Source organism: Macaca thibetana, chromosome 3 (assembly GCF_024542745.1).
Source record: "Macaca thibetana thibetana isolate TM-01 chromosome 3, ASM2454274v1, whole genome shotgun sequence".
Lineage (NCBI taxonomy): Eukaryota > Metazoa > Chordata > Mammalia > Primates > Cercopithecidae > Macaca > Macaca thibetana.
In genome coordinates this window covers 3,828,775-3,852,271 of record NC_065580.1, presented here as the reverse complement: position 1 = coordinate 3,852,271, position 23,497 = coordinate 3,828,775, and the positions used below count along the sequence as shown (strand labels likewise).

General features: G+C 43.7%; 2 protein-coding genes across 5 annotated transcripts in view; one reads left to right on the top strand and one right to left on the bottom strand.

Moving 5' to 3' along the window:
• CNPY1 (canopy FGF signaling regulator 1) overlaps positions 1-23,497 on the bottom strand; it is a 51,887-nt gene that overhangs the window by 6,458 nt on the left and 21,932 nt on the right. For 3 of the 4 annotated variants that reach the window (XR_007724504.1, XM_050785736.1, XM_050785735.1), the window contains exons 2-4: positions 7,700-7,903; positions 5,816-5,912; positions 1,858-1,942 (exon numbers count right to left, since the gene is read on the bottom strand). Coding sequence is in view for 2 of the 4 variants with exons in the window: in XM_050785736.1 (XP_050641693.1) it covers positions 1,905-1,942; positions 5,816-5,912; positions 7,700-7,903 (339 nt within the window). In the remaining 2 variants the exon portion in view is untranslated. Of the gene's footprint in view, positions 1-1,857; positions 1,943-5,407; positions 5,913-7,699; positions 7,904-23,497 lie in introns of those variants that run through there. The other variant, XR_007724503.1, reaches the window with a different exon arrangement.
• Positions 8,178-12,414, top strand: LOC126951542 (uncharacterized). The gene has a single exon (XM_050785734.1). It carries the CDS (start codon positions 8,226-8,228, stop codon positions 8,877-8,879), a length of 654 nt encoding a protein of 217 aa, XP_050641691.1. The 5' UTR covers positions 8,178-8,225; the 3' UTR covers positions 8,880-12,414.

The following is a 23,497-nucleotide window of genomic DNA, read 5'->3' as shown; positions in this document are numbered from 1 at the left end:
AAAAACCTGAAATGCCATATTTAGCAAAACCTTAGCTATTCGCTGTAAGTCAAGGTTCCTGGCCCTCTACATTCAAAGCAAAGCATCACTGTCAAAGAAAGGCACCCCTCAGTGACAGGAGGTGCACCTCCCCGTGTCCGTTTAGTCACAAACAGGAGTCCACATTTTCTTAATTTCTATAATTAGTGTTAGTATTGTCTACATTTGAGAATTTTTAATGATGATCAATGAGAGTATGAAAACAAATTTGGCAACACTTCTACAATTACAACTGTTAACATTTTTCAGTGAAGCTTTACTTAGAGTCACAGTTCCCACCATGTTCCTGTGAAGGTCACCAGGTTTTTGGGAATAATTTTCCTGTTTAGTGCATTTCCCAAGAAAACCCAAGTTAGGAGAATGTTCCTGATTTACTACTTTAAATGCCAAATTAACCTTAACTAGGTACATTTAAATAAAGCTATAGGGACTACGTTTTAAATAACAATTGTCCTACCCTACTGGAAAATAGTGTTAATTATTATTCAGTTCTATTTCCATCGTGTGTCAGCTAGAGTGTGAGTTCATTGGCTTATGTAAGGAGCCATCATACTTAAGCAGCTACAGACAAGACCAAAAAAAAAGCACCCAAATAATTAAGTGATATTAACTCACTAACTTTTAATCAGAGTTGAGGTGGGGAGGGGGCATGGAAAGCCCTTTCCCTTAGCTTTGTTAAATTTTCCTAAATATAAGGATTGTTTCCTGCTGAAGAGTCAGGAGAATGATTTAAACACATAATGTGCTTTTTAAGCAACTGAGTAATAATATGGCAAAGAGTTTTAGGTCTTCCGGGCAGAATGTGTAGCATCCTACCCACTTGATTGTCACCAAAGACAATGAGAATCTCTTTGTAGAAACTGGTGTAGACTATACCCTGACATTTTTCATCATTAAAGTCAGATTCCATTGAATGCAAATTTAACAGAGATAAATAAATTTCCGGGAGTGATTGTTACTAGACTTTGTATATTAAGTGTGGTCAAAGGATAATTTCCCACCAGGTCCCAACTCTCTTTCCATTCCTGTAGAAGAATGGAAGATTATTTAGTAGTAAACTCAACACACTAAATGTGAGCCAAAAAAATTTAAAAAAATAAAAAAACTTTAGAAGAAAAACAAACAAACCAGAAGAGTTTGGAGTAAAACAAAACAAAATCACTAGCGTCATCTTTTAACACATGATGCAATAATAATTCAACTTTCTAAACCATTTAAACTCAGATTGGTGCTTGAGAGGCCAATATAATTATTGTTTACTATAAATTAAAGCATTCATTAGTTTTTACACACTCCACTAAATTTTAGAGATGAATTTTTAAACTTGTGATTTCTAAAAATTTAAATTTCATTCCTGACGAAAAGTGAGTTTGTTTCTTTCACCAATAGCCATATCTCACCCAGAAGACCACATTTTGAATTTGTTGCCATGTATTTCCTTAAATTTATAGGCAATCAAGTATTTGAGAATTCAAATTCAGTTCTTATCAGATAGCTACTGCACTTGTATACGTGCATATACACTGTTATAAAATAAACAGCATACATTATGAAATCCCTATTTTGTTTATGAAATGTCTTCACTTTTTCCCCCAATACAGAATTAAATTCTTTCTTGTCAAGCTTGATTCATCAAAATCTGCAAAGGTTAATTTAAGTTTCATGTACTCCTCAGCTTCACCTATTAAAAAACTCAGGGTTTGTCATGATGTCAAACAACAGATTTTCAAAATAAATCATAAACGGAGACAAACATGGTATGAGACAAAATTTCTTATCATGAAAGATAACATGCAAACATAAAATGCAGACATTGACCTTTGGGTGTGACTTTACTCCTCTCTACAACTAGCAGCACGGCACTCCTAGAGCTCAGTATGATTAGCAGAAGTTTCACACAGATCTGGAAAAAAAAAAATTAGATAGCATCACTATTACTTTAGACACCAGCCCATTAAGTCATTTTCATTATGCAAAAACGACGTTCTGGTGGAAGCATATTTTAAAAACTTTTATTATGGAAATTTTCCCAAAATGTTATTATAGAAATTACCCCAAAGCAGAAAGAAAGGTATAATCTATTCCCCTGCACCCCAAACCCAACTTCAACAAAGATCAACACTGCTGTTCTTGCCTCATATTCCAGTCTTTTTTGGCTGGAGGATTTTAAAGCAAGGCCAAGATATTGTGTCATTTCACCCATGGCTCCACTCAGAGATATTTCACAGCTTGTAAGGGGCACAGGACATCTGGCGTTTAACCCAAGGACCACAGCAGCAACTAGATACTTTGGTAATACTACTTTTCCAATTGGAAGCAATTAATGCAAACTTTATTGAAAAAGGCTATGGATTACTTTAGCTACATAACTTTAAAAAAATATGCTCGCCTTTGAAAGTAATTATTTCACGTATTAGAATTTAACATTTCCATTAGTGTTGAGAAGTCTACATAAAAAGGGAAAAATCTTTTACTTTAAATGTAGGCTCAACATTTCTAGATATATGATCTCATCTTCATACGCTGCATTCAAAATTGTTATGGGGCAAATTCATCAGTGATGATGCTTTTAAATGTTAAGTTTGATATGGAAGCAGAAGTGATACATACAGAATATATTTGTGTATTTATTTATGCCATCACATACTCTATTTAACAAATACTTCCATGAGTATTAGAAGATCCATTCATTTCTAAGCTACAGTACTCTGTTCCATACCTTGAGTGGCAAAGAGCTGCACTTTTCATCACAACCCTATAGCACATTAAGATTTTAATCATTTTGACTCCAAGACATCAAAATGACATTCTAGAGAAGTCTGGGCTATATGCCCCAAGATATTCCACCAAGAACATCTAATGAACTTGCCTTTATTTCTTGCCTAGGAAAAAAAGAGATTATCTGAGGAATAACCCCTTATTATTACTCTGTCTCACACTCCAAAAACCGAGTACATTTGATGACTTTTATTCTATCCAGTATATAAACTGCAGTGGCAGCCACAGATTCACTTGTAATCCTATAACCTTTCATTGAGATTTTTTTCACTCATCAAAAAAATGACACACAATGTTTATGAAAATCTCAGTGATGTGTTATATTTTCATCCAAACACAATCATCTTAAATCTGACATATATATTTTCTCCATTCTTCCCCACTTATTTTTGTGTATGGGTGAATGTTAGAACTTCAATATTTGGAAGAGTCTGTGAACATGCCCTTACTGGCCAACATGTGATTATTATAAATAAAGTGAAATAATTTGCATTAAGAAGAAAAAAAGTGAAACTCTTATATAAACAAGATGTATGTAAAGTGTAGAAAGGAACTAAACTTTCAATAAAACCTCTAATTCTACCAATGTCTATTTTCTAAATATTTATCTTCCTAAAAGCAGCGTGTGAATATTTTAATAGCATAGTGTCTTTGCACTTAGTATACACTCAGTAAATAGTTATTGCTTAATGTGCAGTTCCATACCCTCCAAAACACACACACACGCACACACACACAGAGTCACATCTTTAAGACACTGTTTAAACTCTAGAGAATCTATCACAGCAAAGCTGTAGTGCTAGATCACAGGGCAAAGTATCGCCTTCACAAAGCAGAGTGTGACTGTCATATTTTGGTTGTAAAGTGGCTGTCCTTGTGTTTTCGATTAGGCACCAGTGCATCTGGAGTTTTCTACTATACGAACATCTCATCCTTCAGTTGTCTGAAACCATCCTCATGTGTTAAGATGCATGAATTCTCTGTTGCTTTAGTCGCTTATCACAGTTTTTATCATTGATGTGTTGCTTGAGCTTTTTCTATCAAAAATTGTTCAGTTTGAAGAAACTCTCTTCCTTGTTATTGTGGTATTAACTCACTTCAACAGCAGGGCTTTTCGAGTGGGTGGGAGAAGTCTAGTCCCTTTCTAGGAGTAATTTATTCTCGGTTTTTAACTTATGAGTGGTTCAGAACATCCATAAATATGTTTCAGGAAGAAACGTTACCTGAAAGGACTCACCCTGTTTCACTACGCTGTGGTTCAATGATGGCTTGCACCTTTGAGTATCTTTCACACCTTTTACTTCCAACACTGCTGTTCATAGTGGTAAGGACTTAATCAGTGTTTTAAAAATCAAATGCCAATTAAGAATTATCTAATCAGGTTTCATTTTATCCTTGCAAAATTGCACCTATCTTAGGTTTATTCTTTAGGCTTGCATTTTCCCAAGGTTAGTGTTAATTTTTATTCCAATTATAAATAGGCAGAAGGAATGAAGAAAGGTAGTTAAGATTATTGAAATTAAGTCAAATTGACAAACTTGGGAGTAGTCTTTCCCCAGGATATTATTATTCGGGGTGACCACTGCTGGGACTAGTTACTGGAACCCTCTCTAGTCCTCCTGGAGCATCTGAGAGAGGGCCCATGTAGCAGTGGATCTGCGTTTGTCATAGACCACGTCCTTTATGAGGAAAAAATCGGAAAATCAACATTTCAAATATTGTTCATCACATTTTTGCTTATATCTGAATGCCTACATACATCTCTGAATTGTTTGAAACACTTTAAAAACATTTTCTGTGGGAAGTTGTGGCTATGGACATCACACATTTCTATAGTGTATCTCCAACATCAAAGAAAACTATGCCAAATGCCTGAATAATCCTGACTACATCGTCTCACTGTATTCTTTTGCAAGCTTCATTAAAACTGGATTTTAAACAGGAAACAACCCAATTATCTACTCAGAGTAAAAAAAAAAAAACTTTACTTGTTCTGTTAATGGGGGATTTGTGTACTTCTTGTTTAATGGCTTTTGATGACATGAATATTTATCTACAAATATGCAGTAGCTGTTATTTTAAGGACTTTGGCACTACATTTGATATAATGGATGTAGGTGTATTCTATACTTTACTGTAAACAACTGCTGAATGCTAATTGTCTCAAACTTCCACATTGTTTAAAAGTACCCCACTGGCTTTAAGTCATTGTCTTCATATCTACTCACTCATTTCTTCCCAAAGATATCCAAAAAGAATGCACAACTGTGTACTCCATTCTTATAAATGTATTAAACAAGCATCCAAGTTAGGGGACTAGAAGGTCTACGTACAGCCAACAGAGTGGAGAGTCAGTGACCACTTTCAACTCTGTATGTTATAAATACAATTCTGCTAATTTTTTCCAGCTTCTGAGTGTGTGGATATGCTTAAGAATTAACTTATTTTCCATCCTCTGAGCCAGAAAAAAAATTTTTTTAAGAAGTGGATACAGGAATGGAACCTGGAAAAAAAAAAATCCAGCATCCCCCCCACCCAAACAAGCAAACAAAAAAAACTTTAGAAAGTTCTTACAAAACAAAAATCGCACCTTCTGCTGGTGTAGCAAATACTCAAGCCATGAAGTGAGGGTCTCCTTCCCTGGTCCAGTATGGAAAAATCCTCTCTCTCAAAGTTCTTAAAAAGAAAGTACTTTGGAGTCTTCTAATGCTGAACAAGAATTTTCTCCTTAACAACTGGAAATCAAGAATGTTTGAATTCACTTAACATGTAGAGGAAAGAAAGTAGAAAGAGGAAGGCCACACAGCCCTGTGGTTTCTGTTTATCTGTTTTCTCTCACATGCTGTTGTTTCTGATTCAGCGGAGACGGGGGATCCTGCGTCAGAGCTGTGGGTCGCAGAGAGGCAGCGAGGCTCGGTCTGCAAACAAGACGCTGCAAGGCTGAGTGAGAGACAGAGGGTGTGCGAGCAGCGAGTACATGTTACATCAGACACAGTACCTGATTTTTCACTGCACAGCTTGTCAGCTAGATAGTGTGCCTCCTGGGCGATAAGTGAGAATATTTCATCTTCATACTCTTCTATTATAGTTTCACACTGCAGAAACATAATAACAACATATGTGGATAGACGCACACTGGCGGGGCACTTTGTTAGGAAGGACTTTGCAACAATTTATTAGCTACACATAGGAAATCATGTAACCAAGGTGGTCCATTTTTATTAGCCCTTTTGGTTTAATACATCATTGCATTGGATTAACCCTCTTCCCAGAATGTTAATTGCATCATTTTCCTGGGGCTTAAGTACATGATGAGTTGTGTTGGAAGATGTGGGAGGCTGAGGAAGGAACATCATTCTTTGCATGTTTCACTTCCTTAAATTGGAATGGAAGCCATAGGAAGAAACGGGCCTCCCATTTAAGGCGCTGAAAAGTCTAACGGTTTTTAAATTCCAAAAAAAATATTAAAAGACCACAGTTCCTCGAAATGGTTAAACCAGTTTCCTTCAGATTTAACATAAAAATCCATTTTGTGGCTTGAAAGTGTGAAAACAATTCAGACTTCTCAGCAATCAAAACAAACTCATCTTCAGTTTCACTGTGGAGAACACACCTGACAGTTACTTCGGGAAGTGTCTTTTCATACTATTTAGAGATCCATCCAAAATTTCACTTCACTAAAAAAGAGGAAAAACAAAACAAAACAAAACAAAAAACCCTGACCTTTCAGAGAAGAGGGTGCTCAAATATGCCCCCGCATTTGATAATCTTAAATTCTAACTGAAGTATGTTTCTTTGTTAAAGAACTACCAGGTTATACTTTTAGGAGCTGTGAAGTTACCCAACGGTATTCACTAGAGACTTGTAAATCATTTTCTGAGTTCATTAAGCAAGACTCTAAAAATTTTTAATGGCATTTTAAAAGATTTAAATTTCACAGGTTTTGCCTATTTAAAACCTGTGAAATACAAACGCACTTATTCATTGCCATTCTTATTCTGTGGTACTTTTAACCCTGATAATTGCCTTTACTTTCTAATTAAAATAAAATCTTTAAAAATCGGCTAAAGCCCTTATTTCAAGGATCCAGCAGGCCTGATATTCTGGCCAATGTGTGAACTTAATAATACATTTTTAAAAACAGGACTGCCCATCACTTTGTCTGATTCAACAGCATTGACTAAAGTGAAATATATTGCAATGTACTTTGCCAAGCATATTCTAGCAAGCCAGAGACTACCATTCATGAAAAATCAACATTATACTGGAAGGAAATTTGACATCAAGCCCACTATCATACCTAAGCCTTTGTTTAACTTAGCTTGGGCTAGAATACTTGAATTAACTCAGGATACAATTCTCCCTCCTCTGTGAAGCCTTAGAAAAAAAGAGATGGTTGCATCACTCTCCCTCTAGCACTTGGTTGTAAATATTTGAAAGCGACATTCGTTTTAATTTGGCTTTTAACCTGGAAACCACAGCCCCTGATTCCTTACGTGGAAACCTGTGAGAGAACCTTCCTCGCACCAGCACGGAGACCACTCCGGAGTCCCTACACAAATGTTTTAAGCAAAACATTGTGCAAAACTGTGTCTTCAAGTCCCCAGGATTTGTGAACAGCACCTTCCATAAAGTATCACTGAAACGTGTCCATTGATCACCACAAATTGCCACAACCCCTTAGGGTCTCAAAAGTCAAGTTACCAAATGTATAGTGAGCACTTAAGCAGCAAGATAACAAAGTCAGCAGGTGACATTTTAATGTGCATTGTGATGTTCCATATCTTGAAACTCAACTACAACAAGAGTAGTAAACAACAAAAAAGAGTTCCAAAAACACGTTTCTGGATCATACGATTCATCTGCAAGGAAGAGAGCTTACCGCAAATTTCAAAGGTCTGTAAGCATCAGAATAAAAATATAATTTTTTAAATTCTTGGTATATTCTGTCTCCTTTCCTAGGAGCAAATCTCTTGAAAGTTCTCTCCTTCGTCACAGGGTCTTCCTCAAGCTTGTAGTCGTTCATTCGCTCACAGACTTTCTCCAAAAGGTCCGTTAGGAACGCCTCCGACTGGGCTAGGGGGATCTAAGAAGAAAGACAGGGCGAGGAAACTTGTCTTAATGTTAATGTTACTTCAAAGACCTTCCGGCGAGTCCACATGGAAACGCCACACTCTCCATGAATGCAAACGTGTGCCACTTCCCCAGCACAGACACAGTAGACGGTACCGTAGACTGTTATTACAATGTAACAACAACCTGCTTTACATCATTACGGGGTTAGCGTAAATTCTAGCTTTTAAAAAGTGCATATATTTCAAAGTGGACAGAAAAAAATACATTCAAACTAGAAACTATACCTCTACATAGAATCATGTTTAGAAGTCACTGAGCATGTAGCAAAAAGCATGACGCATAGAAAATGGCAGTTATTATCCATCTACTTGTCAGACAGAGAGGAGAGAGAGAGGAGGGGGAGAGACACGGAGAGAGGGAGAGAGAGAAGGAGGGAGAGACAGAGAGAGGGAGGGAGAGAGAGGGAGAGAGAGCGCGCGCTCAGCTGGCTGCAGACCCCCTTAGTCGGGGAGAAGTTGAGGAGGCCCAAAGTCTGGCCCACCCCGGGGCTGCCCTTGGCTGCGCGTCCCCCGCGCTGCAGCCGCGCGATGGCCCGGGCTGGGGTGGACGCGGGGCTGGGAGAGGAAGGGGCTCACGGACGGGAGCCCCATCTCCCAGGCGGGCTCCTGGGCTGCTTTCTTTGGGAACAGCTGGTGCACGTCCCCACTCGCCCCTCTCCCTCCGGAATTCGGCGAGGATTCAGCTGGACCCTTTGGCCACCACCTCCGCCCCGGGCGCGGGTCAAAGAGCACCCCTCGCCCTTGGTAACGGAGACAAAACGTTCGGGGCCGTCTAGACAGGTCAAGGTGCAGGATGCGGCGTCCCCGCGGCTCCTTCCGGAAGGGGGCGTGGAGCCGCCAAGGGCGCCGGACCGCGCCGCAGCCCGCGGCCTTTGCGGGCTTTTTCCCTCTCCACCCTCTGCTGATCAAAGTAGGAAGTTTGCATGACAACCGCAGTGAAAGGGGCTGAATCACAAATGAACTCGATTTCTGCAGTGTTGATCTATCCAGCCTCCATTGTCCCCTTTCAGGCGCAGTATGAACCCTTCCGGTGCCAGCGACCGCGCTACATTCACAGGCGCGCTCGGGGCGCACAAAGGGTCTCCGCGCTTCACCGCCATCTGGCCACAAATCTCATCAGCGGCGCGGCGGCGTCCCCTTGAAAGCGCGGGCGGAGGGTGCGCCTGTGTTCTTTAGACCCAGGTTCCATTACAAACCGCCCCGCCTCGCCACCGGCGCCCCCCGTTTCAATAAGGAAGCCAGTTTGTCAAAACATTCTAAAAGAAACTTGGGAAGAGGACGCGCCAGAGAAATACAGCCGCCGATTAACTATCAGCTGCGCCTCCCCTGTGCACAGGTAACATCCCTCCTCCTCCCCCACGACTCCACTGGAGCTTGATTTTGAGCTGCTCTCAAGGCCCAAGCACTCGAATCGGAAGTCCAATAGCTTATGGACTATTTAATAGCATATACCACCACATGTATCTAATCACTCAAATGCCACGTTTTTAAAACTCACGAATGTTTTAATCTCTAAAAATGTCTGCCCTCAAAAACTGCAGCCTAAGCGGCTCAAAGTGCACATTTCAAACACAAGTTGCGTTCTACTTACGCTTTAATTATGCCGTTCATTAATTTTCATTGATTAAGTTGTAAAACATGCACACAATACGTAGATTAACAAACAAAACTGAAAATCTGTTTTATTAATTTACAGAAACAAATAATTAAACACATGCTAATCATTGGAAAAACTATAAAATGCAGAGGCAGATTTTAAAATGTAATTTAATCCGGACAGATCACTAGCGGAAAGATTATGGAGGTTTTCGTTTTCTGTGATGCATGTATTTTAAGTATTATTTCCTTAGCTGATACATATACAATATATTCATAGTAGCTTCTGGATGTCAACAGAGTAGCATTTTACCTGAAAGTGAAGAGTAGACTCTTTCATTAAAAAATATCTAACTGTAATCAAGAAATTCATTCTCTCTCTTCTTCCCTTCCTCCCTCCCCCCGTCTGGTTTCCCATCTGAAAAGTAAACATACTTGATGCTTGGGGGGATGGGGACAGAGCCAGGAGGCACTATGGTCTGATCGCCGGGGCTTTCAGAAACTTAGGCCTTTCTTTCATTAGAACACCAAACCCATCCTAATACACCACCTAATTCATGTTGAGTAGAGACCACGCTGAAAACTAATTTTTCAATTCACAGAATATTGTGAGCTATTTGCAAAAATTGCTGAGCATATAAGTTTTGAGCAAAATTTTGATGCTTGTGTGGAAGGCCTTCCACAACTCACTTCTGCGGGCCATTTGATTCACTTCCTAGGCTGCACCTTTTGGAAACAGTTCCCCATGTTACAACTTTCCACCTCCCAGTGGATTGTTTTTATTTTGAAAGTGTAATTTGACCTGTTTGAATATACTACCGTTTTGCCTATTTTAACACAAATATGTTATGGCAAGGTGCAAACGTGTGAATTTCTATAATTTTGTCAGTCTATGAAGGTTGACTGGCTTTTTGATGTGATTCACTAGCCCTTTAAAGTAAACATCCTTTAAAACTAGAAAATGTTTGCTGGCAGCTAGCTGGGAGACACTACCTTATGATGTTCGTTAAAAAAAGGAAAGGGAAAACAGCCAGCGTGACACGAATGGAGCTCATTTTTGCAGAAGGTTAAGAAACATTTTGATCCTAAAATGCCAGAGCATCAATTTTTTTGAGAAAATATTTAAGAAAAAGATGCTATGCATTACAGCTCTTTATACATTTATTCAAATGTACATGATTAGAGTTTAAAATGATTCTAAGCAGTTGAACTACGATGAGTACATTTAAAGACTGTTCACAGAATAACTGGGCTTCCCCCCTCCCACTTCAAAGTGTTTTGATTATAAGAGGCCAATAAGTATTGGGACAAGTGGAATAAAACGAAGTCTTTCTATACTGTGAAGATTTTGAATAGTACTTGTCAATAAAGCACCTCCTATTGTAATCTTAGGGAGCCTTGCCTCTGCCCTCCAAGGACTGTCTCAGAGATACTAACCTCATTAAAATATGAATGAGAAGGCCTGTGTATCCAGAGAAAACCCACGCACTGGCACAGTTTTCTTATCTGCCATTGCTTTTACATATGGACTTGTTTGGTACAAGTTATAAGTAGAAAAATGATCCATGATAATTTCATTGCTATCTTAGAGTACCCCAAGCACTCCAAGTAAATCCTAACTTTTCCTAAATTTTAAACCCACCTATAACTCTTAATCATACTTCCTAAATGTAGTGCCTATTTCTCCCCCTTTACGTTTCTTCTGACCTTGTGCTTGTTACGTGAGCAATGGAATGGGGGTGGGGGGATACCCACATCCCTACTTTAGAATGGAAAAAAGTACTTGAAAGTTCTGACTTTGACTTCTCTAGAAAACCGGAGCTAGGGAGTTTATTACAGACCGCTATGATAACGCTTTAATAACGGCCAATTACAGCATGCCTCCATGTTTGTTCATTACTGTGTCTCTGTTAATCTTGTAGTAAATTTCTTGCTTGATAGCTGTCACAATCAGCAGGAATACAATTATGTTACAGTGGAAACTGTCGTTGTAGTATATCTGTCTCTGCCATTACAGTCTGACAACCTCCAATAAATTTCACTCATCTTTATCGTTATTTTGGAGTGTCCTTCAGATATGAAACCAGTACTTAACCTGCTTAGTGACTGATAATTAATTTCACATTGTAGCAAAGATTTTCTTTCTGGAGGTTTAGTTAATGTAAAATTTTAATTGCATTGTAGCAATATTGCATCTAGTTTAATCACTAACTTTTCATCCATAAAAATTGAAATCACTGCTGATATTAGTTAAAAGTCAATATTTAGAAGTGAAAATTCAAAGCTCCTTTGCTCTAGGCTACAACAGGGGAAGCATGAATTCAGAAACTCTTGTAAGCTGATGAGATATATAATTAGCTTTTATGTTAATTGACTGCTATGAGTTTGTTGTATGACACTTCTTCATATAATATGCAAATAGCATTGACTGTTTAGTTTTATTAGACAATATAATTAGAAATCTAAAGGCGCTCATTTCGATGAGGAATAATAAAGGCTGATACATTTCCAGTGTTCTGCATATCAGAAACAAATGAATTGCATCTGGACGTAATAAGAGAGGTTTTAGCTAGACATTATTTAGGGAGCCAAAACCACATATAACAGAATTAATAGGAGTGCTTCCAGCCGCCGTAAATTCCGTATTTAAACAGGTGAATTTGTGGTGTCCATAAGACCTTGGGGGGGAAACACAAATGTTTCAGCACAATTTGCCACAAATAATAGTGTACTTAATGAAAATAATACCTAAATGTTGCCTGCAATAATTAGAGTGAAATGAGTCATTCTTACTTAAAATAGTTTGCAAGTAAGTGTTCCTGTTCTTGTTACTCACAGACACTTACCAATAACATATATGCTTAGGTTTTTCAAAAAAAAAAAAGTAATAAAATAAGAACAATGTGATTTTGGGGGGATATTTTTCCAGAATTCTTTTTTTTTTTTTTATTTTTGGAGCTTATTTTCAACTTAACAGTGACCAAACAGAAAAAAAAGGAAAAGGCATAATACATCAACATTCATGATCTTTCCAAATGGGAATCATCTAACAATTTGATTCTTTATGAAGTTAAAAAACACACTTTCCTTTTATTATTAAATGCAAAATTGGTACTAGCATTTGCTTTCCTATTTTAAAATGCATTCTGCCAGTTTAAAAAATAAACCCTTTAATTTTTGAACATTTTAGGGAGAATGAAAAGAAATACAATCTGTCACACGAAAAATACCATAAGCTTAACCTCTGTTAAAAAATCTTCTAAGCAAGGACTTTGGGCGCCCAATTCACACTGCACCTCTTGGCTGTGCCCTCCAGTGGGCACCGCTCAGAGGGCTCCTACTGGTTTCAAAAAACTCCTAAGAGGAGAAAGTGAGAGTACCTAAAAGGGCAGAGGTAACAATATTGCAGCATAAATGGAGCATGATGCGAATTTGTTCATTCGTTCAACAAATATTTACTGAACTCCGTCTAATGTCAGACAAATACACTTCTGTAATTCCAACGTTTAAAAAGAGGACCCTTCCGTGATTCTGCATAAAAATTAAAATAAAATTTTTGAAAAAGAACATGTGCCCAGTGGAAGTCCAATAAACATGAATTAATGATAATATAACCCTTTGTCATCAATTGAGCTAAACACTGAAATTCAATATCTGTTTCCTTATTTTACAGTTTTCCGCCCAACAAAGAGCTGCATGCTTCACCGTCCTGTTACTGAGAACATAATGGTTGATGAGTGATGATCTGTTTGGAACCACCTCTGCAAAACATTTCCCCAACCTAGAAAAGGGGAAAAGTCCTATTTTTGGAATCTGTTGGGGCATTTCCCAACTTGGCCTTCTGAATACTTGCAGGCATATGGCAAGACTTCCTTATAAAATGTTAGACGTCTGGCCGGGCGCGGTGGCTTACACATGTAATCCCAGCACTTTGGAAGGCTGAGATGGGTGCATCACCTGAGGTTGGGAGTTCGAGACCAGCCTGACCAACATGGAGAGACACCGTCTCTATTAAAAATACAAAATTAGCAAGGTGTGGTGGCACATACCTGTAATCCCAGCTACTCGGGAAGCTAAGGCGGGAGAATCGCTTGAACCCGCGAGGTGGAGGTTGTGTTGAGCTGAGATCGCGCCATTGCACTCCAGCCTGGGCAACAAGAGCAAAACTCTATCTCAAGAAATAAAATAAAATAATAAAATGTTCGATATCTAAGAGGAAAAAGGACAAATGAACTGGATGATGAGTCAGGAAATTCTGCATGCTTCATCTCACAGATGTGAAAGCACACACATACTGCACATACGCACACACCACGCCATGCATACAGGCACACAGATGTGTACACACACATGGATTATGCAGAAGGGGCCAGCTGGCTTCTGGCAAGCAAACCAGAAAACATTGTATGGCTTCCGGGGAGGCAGAGACCACTGCAAGCAGAGGGGCTTCAAGGTTTCCTGACCCTCTGCTCTTCCTGACCTGCGGTCCCTGCACAGGGCCACACCTCAGGGGAGTCCCTGCTCATCTGGTCTCCACACCCTCGTCCTGGTCTCAAGCCCCACCCCCCAGGAACTCTTTCACATCCCAAGAACAGGCTTTGGTGATTCGAACAAGAGGCTGTTCCACCTCCCAGACCACCAGGCCATGTCTGAAGCCACACCTGGAGAGCTGCTGCAGGGCACTGGGCTTCCCCCATGGGAGATGCCTCACCCACTGAAACAGACATAGTTCACCTCCCCCATCTGAGGGACCTGGGGACTGCAGGGTGTCTGTGCATCCCAGATGCCCAAAGTGAGTCCCTGATGTCCAATCACAAACTGAGAGGGTGGAGGGAGAGACCAGGCTGCCTGAGGAGTCGACTAGAGGAAACGAGGGGATTCGGGGATTTCTGGGAGGTGTGTCTCTCGGCAGGTTTGTGCTGCTGACTAGGAACGCTGGGGAAAGGGAGAAGTCGTCTGGAACTGGGATGAAGTGAGGCCTTTCTGTAGTGGGGAGGGCAGAGCCTTTTTTCAATGAGCATTTATTTTCTGGTTCCCAGGGGCTAGAAAGACAGCTCTTTCTTTAAAAACATCTGTTAATGGAAAAAAGTAATACATCAATTGATTTCTTTAAAGCAAAAACAAAAAGAACAGAAGGGTAGAGTAAAAACGAAGGCTCATCCCTCCCCCAGACCCCTCAGGCCCCCAGCTCTCCTCCCCCGAGAAACATTCCAGGTGTGTGTCCACATGTGTGAGCACATGAACATCCACGCATGTCTGTGTCCCTCCTCCTCTTTGACACAGATTGAAGCACAACATGCACCCTGTTCAGCTGCTGCTGTGTCTTTGTCCTTTGATAGACCTCAGGGCTCAGAGGACTCATTCTGTGTCCAGGATTCGAAGGGACAAATGAGCTGGATGATGATTCATTCCCTGACCACTGACCATTCCCTGAAACAAGCGACTCAAAAGTCAAATCCACCCCCATAGGAGACAAGAGTTAAAGAATGCCGTCCACCCGGAAGGCAGTTTCAGGTGGGGTGCTCCCAAGAGTTCTGAACGATGGCAGAATATGGCTAGAACATTTGTGAAAAATCAGTTATGTTGTTTCACTAACAGTGTTCGAGAAGTTTTTGGATAAAATTTACCTTAATCTATGCCAAAACAACAGTCTCAGTGAGAGAGGATGAGAGTTTTTAACCCCACTTCCCAAGTGCAGACCCCAGGGTTTCAGGGTTGGCCAGTGAGGAGTGGGCTGGCACAGGATGACAGCCAGAGCAGAACCGCGGGGACCTCAATAAAAACTCTCAGATGAGGAGGCTGAAGTATGATGAGGAACACGGTGTCCCCAAGGAGTCACAGGCTAAGCTGGACGGAAACCCACACAGAAGACTCCGACCCCAGCCTGGGGCACACCCAGTGCCTCTAGAATGCTCGGTCACCCAGTAGGAGCAACGCTTACCTCAGCTGACTGGGAAGCTGGGGATGGCCCAGCAGGAGTCTACTTCTTGGGGTCACAATGACTCAGACCCAGTGTGCCATATCCAGGAATGTTCTGGGCCCAGGGTGACACTCAGGCCATCCCCTTGGTCCTGCCTGGCCACCTTCTGTTCCCTCCTGGTGCCTCCTCGCCCTCCTAGATCCTCAGCAACCCTCCTGGAAGCCCTTAGGTTGGGCTGAGCTGTCACGGGCATTGCCTCTGCTGGGCTAGCAGATGGGCTGAAACTGCTGTGATTGGCGTCTCCACCACCCTGGCCTTTAGCTGAAACATGGCTGCTGGTCCTTGGGGCATTCTATTTCCTAATCAACTTCTGCAGCAGCTGCTGCACGTACCATGCCTTCCACAAACGACCAAGTAGGGCCATAGCTGTGGGCTGAATCATGTCGCCAAAATCCATATGTTGAAGCCCTAAATCCCGGGACCTCAGAAGGGGACTGTATCTGGAGATAGGGACTTTGAAGACGGGATTAAGAGCAGATGAGGTCACTGGGGTGGTCAATGAGACTGTATCTGGAGATAGGATCTTTGAAGAGGGGATTAAGATCAGATCAGGTCATTGAAGTGGTCCCTTTTCAAATCTGACCTGTGTCCTTGCAGGAAGAGGACATTAGGAAACCGACATGCACAGACGGACAGCCATGTGAGGACGCAGAGGGAAGACGCCATCTACAAGCCAAGGAGAGGCCTCAGGGGAAACCAGGCCTGAGACACCTTGATCCTCCTAGGTTTCCAGCCTCCGGAGCTGTGCAAGAACGAATTTCCATTGTTAGGGGTTCCTGTGTGGGGGACTTGTTACGCAGCCGCGGCTGTATCCACAGTCACAGAGCGAGACATCCTCCTGCCTCAGACTCTGCTAGCTGCAGCCCACGCCCATGGATCTGAGCATTCACCAAGAACAGGTGACTCCACCTCCAGGAAGCCCGGACACCACGCAGAGGCGGCCAGCGGGTCCACCCCACACGCCGAGCAACACAAAGGTCCCTGCAGGGCTGCACCTGCATGCGCAAAAAATGGTTGGTCATCTGAATTTGCCCTGCAACACGGCAAAGTGGGGGCACGGGGTTCGGGGTCCGCCCAAACACCTGAATGCTAGCCTGGCTTCACTCTTATTCACTGGCCATGGGCGGGGACATTCACACATCTTCTTGTCTTCTAGTGTCCTCATCTGTGGAACCGGGGCGATGATATCTGCCGTAGTCAAGTAATTGGTTGGAAAATCCTTCAAAGCATTTGATGGGATACAGAAAGGTGCAGTGTTATTACTTTACCTCTGATAGCCATCATCGTCTTAGATCTTAAACACCTTTAAAATGACACGCATTGAAGCAGCACAGTGCACAGTGATTTCTGTCCTCTCCCTGCAGGCGGGGAGCAGGAGGAAGGACACCGTCCTGCATATGGCCCAGAAGCAAGGCCGACTGGTCCCTTCACACCAGTGTGCATTGAAGAGCTTTCCCGTGAAGCTCTTTCTGCCGAAACCCTTCTCCTCCCATCCTCTCAGGAACTGGGAGCTGCCAGGAGGGGTGGCCAGATCCACAGTGCTCAAAGTGTGGTCCAGGGACCAGCAGCATGGCTCCCGTGGGAGCTCATCAGTCATGCAGAGTCCCAGGTGATTTGTGTGCACAGCCAAGTGTGAGCAGTGCTGGTTTAGGAAGATGAGGAGGAAGAGGAAGATGGTAGCTACCTGGTGATTGTTTTGTGTTCTGCTTTTGTGCTTTATCTAGAAAGCATGCAGCGGAGATCGGAGGAAGGGCCATTTGGTCCAGAGAGACCCTGGTTCACAGGCTTGTCCTGTCCCACACAATGTTGGGATGAGCTGAAGAAAATGCCTCCATTCTCAGACCCAAAAGGTGCAAAGACGGCACCTTTGGGAGAGCCAGGCACTCCCAGTGTCTTGAGTGCTGAATTTAGTAAGACACCGTATTGTGCATTCAAAAGCAATTAGATCTCTAGAATGAACTTTTCACTGGCACTCAAAAGAGAACCAAGGAAGCAGAGAAGGATGATAAATGGCATCTTAGTGGTTCCTGGCACCTGTCTTAAGAGTAAGATCTTTTACTACATTACAGGGCTGGACATTTTCTCAAAATTGTATAGATCCTTCGTGTCATTATTTTCTCCTGCATTTCTGGTCATCTGCAGCACACTCCCCAGGCGGGTGAGTGGTGTCCGAGGTCTCACCCTGCGGGACTGGGTTCCACTACTCAGGAACCGGCAGCCTGTGTGGGGGAATGCTCCTCCCATGCAGGCACACACCTGCCGGACCATCCAGGAAGAAAAAGGGGTTGTGTTTTCTCTGATCCACCAAATTCAGATCATTCTAGAGCGAAATCCAATTTCAGTTTAGAAATGGGTTTCAACACTTAACATTTCAGACACTGCATCTTCTCCTGGCTCCAACATTTTTTGTCTTTTAAGAAATATCCAGTTTTGAATAGGCTGTGACCAGACCTGTCATCACTTCAGGTGGAGACAGGGCAGGTCATCAGCGAACACCTGGAGTGTTTGAAGAGGCCACCACACCCCAGGGGCCGGGGAAGGGGCGACCTGTGTCTTTCTGCTTGCCTAGTGGTTCCTGGATCCCAGGTCCATACCATCTTTGCCAGACTGGAAAGAATGGATGCAGGCTGGGTGTGGTGGCTCGTGCCTGTAAACCCGCACTAGGGAGGCCAAGACAGGAGGATCCCTTGACCTCTTGTTTGAGACTAGCCTGAGCAACATAGTGAGAGCTCATCTTTACAAAAAATGAACAAACTTAGCTGGGCATGGTGGTAAGCACCTGTGGTCCCAGCTACTTGGGAGGCTGAAGTGAGGGAATCACCTGAACCCAGGAGGTGGAGGCTGTAGTGGACCGACTTCGCACCATGGCACTCCTCCTACCTGGTGATGGAACAAGGCCCTGTCTCAAAAACAAACACACAAACAAATAAATAAATAAGAAAGAAAGAAGAAAAATGGGTGCAAAGTATAAAGAACAGGTTGAATCCAAACCTGACCTGTTATCAGTGGCAAAAAAGAGACTATTAATACGTTAATACTGTTCTGGTCAAATAAAATCTTTTGTCTTGTTTGCCTGTTTACTCAAGTAGTGAAATTCAAACCTGAAGGGAAGCAATGAACTCACAATCTTAGCATCCTGACAAATCGAAGTGTCTCTTTCCAGCCTTCACCCACATGTAGCTCTCATTCTCTTATCCTCCATCCCACATATTCACACTGAATTCAGACATTTCCGTGGTATTACACAGCCTCCATATCCATAGTTAGTGGTAACAGAGTGCTCAATAAGAATTCATAGCTTCTTGACTTTGGGACATTTGGGATATTGACAACATTTTAAAAATGGTCAATAACTCTGCTGTGAGGATTTCGGTATCCCTTTTTCCTGTAGAATTATTTTTGCGGAACATATTCCTAAATTTGGGGTAACTAGGTCGAAGGAGGTATATATTCCCATATGCTCATATTTCTGGTCGAGGAATGGAAGAGCATTCAGCTAAGACAGAGACATCCATAAAATAAGCTGCAAACCAAATCATGCTGTGAATTTCTGTAGTGGGCTCCCCTCTCGAAAGAGGAACAGGCAGCTCATCGTTTGGGATTCCTCTGAAACCTCTGGCTCTCGTTTATCCTGTCCACTTGGAGGCGAGAGCCCGTGGTAGAAGGACAGATAGTGCGAGCTTCATCGTGCCGGCTGAGAGGACCCACAGGCGGTCCCAGGGTATTTCTTAGCGCCTGCTGGGAGTGACCACTCTGCACAAGGGCCCTGCTGGACATGAAGACACAGCTGTGGACAAAGTGAAGGGCTCCCTGTCCTCCCAGCATTTGTGGTCTGGGTCTGAAGTCGCCGGGCGGCAGCTTCCCTCTTATACAGAGTCCCTGGGCCGCCGCCTTGTTTATGTACAGTTGTCTCTTTTCCTTTTTTCTCTTTATTTTTATTTTTTTGAGACAGTTTCACTCTTGTCACCCAGGCTGGAGTGTAATGGTGCGATCTTGGCTCACTGCAACCTCCGCCTCCCCAGTTCAAGCGATTCTCATGCCTCAGCCTCCCGAGTAGCTGGGATTACAGCAGTTGTCTCTTTTAAGTCCTTCATGTCATGTGTTTCCATTTTGGCCCCTGCTGATTTTTTAAAAAGTAGATAGATGTGAGATAATTTTGTTCCATTTGAACAAAACGTTTTCACTATTTAAAAATTAATAATCTCGAGATTACATTAAATGTCTTCCCTCTTGACACTGTGTGCATTTGGCTAAAGGTTATCTTTATGTTCGTTGATACCCACCTCTTGAAAGAGGGTTATGTTTCTAAATCTGGGGTATGAAACATTCCCCTTTGGCCGGGCGAGGGGGCTCACGCCTATAATCCAAGTACTTTGGGAGGCCAAGGCAGGCGGATCACTTGAGGTCAGGAGTTCAATACGAGCCTGGCCAACACAGCAAAACCCCACATCCACTAAAAATATAAAAATTAGCCGGGCGTGGTGGCACACATCTGTAATCCCAGCTATTTGCAAGGCTGAGGCGTGAGAATGAAAAAAAAAAAAGAAAAGAAAAGAAAGAAGGAAGGAAGGAAGGAAGGAAGGAAGGAAGGAAGGAAGGAAGGAAGGAAGGCAGGCTGGCTGGCTGGCTGGCTCCCCCTCCGAAGCTCCTGAAGAGAAGAAATCTTAGTCCCATATTCTTCCAGGCCCAAGAATCCTTGGCTGAGGGTGGAGCAAGCCTTCCAGGAAAGTCGCAGATGGGACTCTGTGATTGCAGAGATCACATGCACTCCGTAAACTCCACCCAGGAGCTCTGTGCGAAGGACTGACATGAACAAAAACAAGTGGTGTTTCTAATGGGCAGGACCAGGTTTCTTTACATGCAGGCGACCCAAGAATGGCAAAGAACCCCCCGGAGTAGAAAGTCTAGTGCACGCCACAAAGCCAAACGCTGAGATCCGCTTGCTTGCTCATGGCCCCTGAGCACCCCCTCTGCTCCAGGGTCCTGCTGGACATGCAGATACAGCAGTGGACAAAGTGAAGGGCTCCCTGTCCTCCCAGCATTTGTGGTCTGGGCCTGAAATCACCGGGCGGCAGCCTCCCTCTTATACAGAGTCCCTGGGCTGGCGCCTTGCTTATGTACAGCCCGTGAGCTGAGATTGGTTTTTACATTTATAAAGGATTGAAAAAAGGTCAAAAGAATAATATTTAATGACACACGAAAATGATATGAAATGCAAATTGCACTGTCCATACATAAAGTTTCGTGGGACACAGCTGCGCCCACATTTGCATACTGTCCCCAACTGAGCCGAGTGGTGGCAGGCGCCCAGCATCCAGCACCCTGAGCTCTGGACTGTGTTTACAGAAGATGCTTGCCAGGTTCCAGCATGCCAGCGTCACGTCAGGGGCCTTGCACCTGCAGTTTGCAACCTGCGTCCTGCCCTGTGGCTGACGTCACCCTACCTCCGCAAGGGCAGGTCCCCAGCTGCTCATGCCCCTGCCAAATCGTTGTCTTTTCTCTGGAGGCCAACAGCATTTTCCTCCTACTGGGCACAACCGAGATTCCTCTAGACATGCCGAACATGCATGTGCGCATGTGCCCACATGCATCCACACACACAGCTGTGGCACCAACTGGAGAGTCGGGCTGCGCTCACCCAGGCACTGCATCTTCTACCTGTTGGCGTTGACTGAGGATGCCTTCTGGGCCAGGAGCCATGAACGGGGCTTTGCAGATAGAGGTGCCGTCCTCTGTGACAGCCTGGCGGGGTGGGTATCGCTACCGCATGTTGTAGGCCAGGAAACTGAGGCCCTGAGACACACTTCAAAGTGGGGGAGGCCGAGGGTGTGACTGACACACCAGGCCATGTCTCTGCCTATGCCACCATGTGGTGCACACTCTGTAAGTGCCCGTTGACCTGGTTTCCTCTCGGCCTAAGGTGGGTGAGTGGTAGCCACGTTAGGGTATTCCTGCTGGGGGCTTCCATCCCTGCTCCAGTTCCTACCCTGAGGTTGGCGGCCCACCCCATTTCACAGAGGAGGAAACACAGCCTTCGAGAGGGTGAGTCTCTTGCTCAAGGTCACAAAACCAGTTTAGATGCTGAAGCCAGAAGACAAACCAGGTCTATCTGGAGCCAAAGCCTTTCTCCGAGTGTCAGGGCCAGAGGGGGTGAGCACCTCATCTTCATGGAGGTGCTGGGATACCTCCGCAGTCCTCATAAGAGATGCTGCACCTATCCACACCACCATGCACACTGCCCTGGGTTGCTCCTTACAAGCACACCAGTCACAAATAGCACCAGGCAGGTGCCCCCAAATGGGTTCTAGACCAATCAGTGTCATGGAACTCAGCCTGCCCTCTCTTTTTCCAAGACAACCAATGCATCACTTTCCTGCCGAACATTCTATGGAAAGAACCATTTGAAAACAGCCAGACTCAAAGCCAAAGCACATTAAATCCAGCCTCCCTCTATGGGAGCCGCACGGTGCCCACTGTGTGTTCTGGCTCCTTTTGTCCTGGGGGAAAAACACTGCAATCCTCTAAACACATCCCATTATCCTCCATTCTTTACCCGATTTGTGGATTCAAACAATTCTTATTCAGTGGAATAAGGAGCAATTAACAGGACTAGGGATTTATTAAGGATAAGTCATGCCAGACAGTTTTGACAGCTTGTTTTGAGTGTGACAGAATTACAAAATCCGAGGCTAGATGCATTATGTATTTAGGTTTTTGTGCAGCATCTAATACCAGGCTTGTGAAATTATTCTTGCCAAATGGTCTGAACCCGCCTGGATGAGAACAGTCTCATGTACCGGAAACTGACTCAAAGATCAGAGACAAAGGATAAATGACATTCAGCCATGCACCCAGATGGGGGTCGGCGTGGCAGGGGTAGGGAGTGGTGCTTCACGAGGGGCTGCAAAGGTCAGTGTTAGGGTTTGTTTCCCGTAACGTCTTCATTATTATCTGGAGGGAAGGGCACACTGCCGGCCACCAGGGCTGTGTGGGAGGGTGGGAAGCTCCAGCCTCTGAGAGCTGATGCTCACCCTGCAGCTACTCAGCAGTGACCGAACATGAAGAGGCCACAGAGGGACTGGAGCAACACGGGGGCTGGGCCAGTGCCCCCAACACCCCTGCCGCCCAAGAACAACCCACGGAAGGCGGGAGGGGACAAAGCCCATCAGCCTCATGGACTTGGAGAGTGGGGAGGGCCCCAGGGTCCCCCAGCCATAAAGCCTCAGTGGGTTGGGCTGTGTCCCCAGAGAGACGCTCAAGTCCTAACCCCAGTACCTGTGAATGTGACCTTATTCAGAAAAAGGGTCTTTGCAGATATACTCAGTTAGGTTGAGGTCATATTAGGATAGGATGGGTTCTAATCCCATATGACTGGTTCCTTACAAGAAGAGACCCAGACCACACAGGGGAGGAAGGCCGTGGGACCACAGAGGCAGCGGCTGGAGTGATAGGTCTCCAGTCCCAGGAACACCAAGGGTTGCCACCACCACCAGAAACTAGAAAGAGTCACGGACTAGATTTTCCCTCTGAGCCCCCAAGAAAAATATGAGCCTGCCAACACCACGGTCTTGGACTTCTGGCCTTTGACCTGTGAGGGAATCGTTTCTGCTTGAGACACCTGGATTGGAGTGCTTCGTTATGGAAGCCTGAGGTCACTAACGGAAGTCTGATTTCAGAAGTGAAGAATTAATAATGGAGTCCAATGGTCCCCACTTCTGTCTCAAGGCTAGAGGTGGGGTGGTAAACTGAGGCACTGCACAAGCTACACCTGCCAAAGGGTAGATTCATTTTCCCTCCGAGATACAAATGACAAAAGAAGAACTTTTCTCTAAGGCAGGGGTCCCCAACCCCCAGGCCTTGGACCAGTACCAGTACCAGTCCATGGGCTGTTAGGAGTCAGGCCACACAGCAGGGAGTGAACGGCAGCTGTATTTACAGCCGCTCCCCAAAGTTCACATTACCGCCTGAG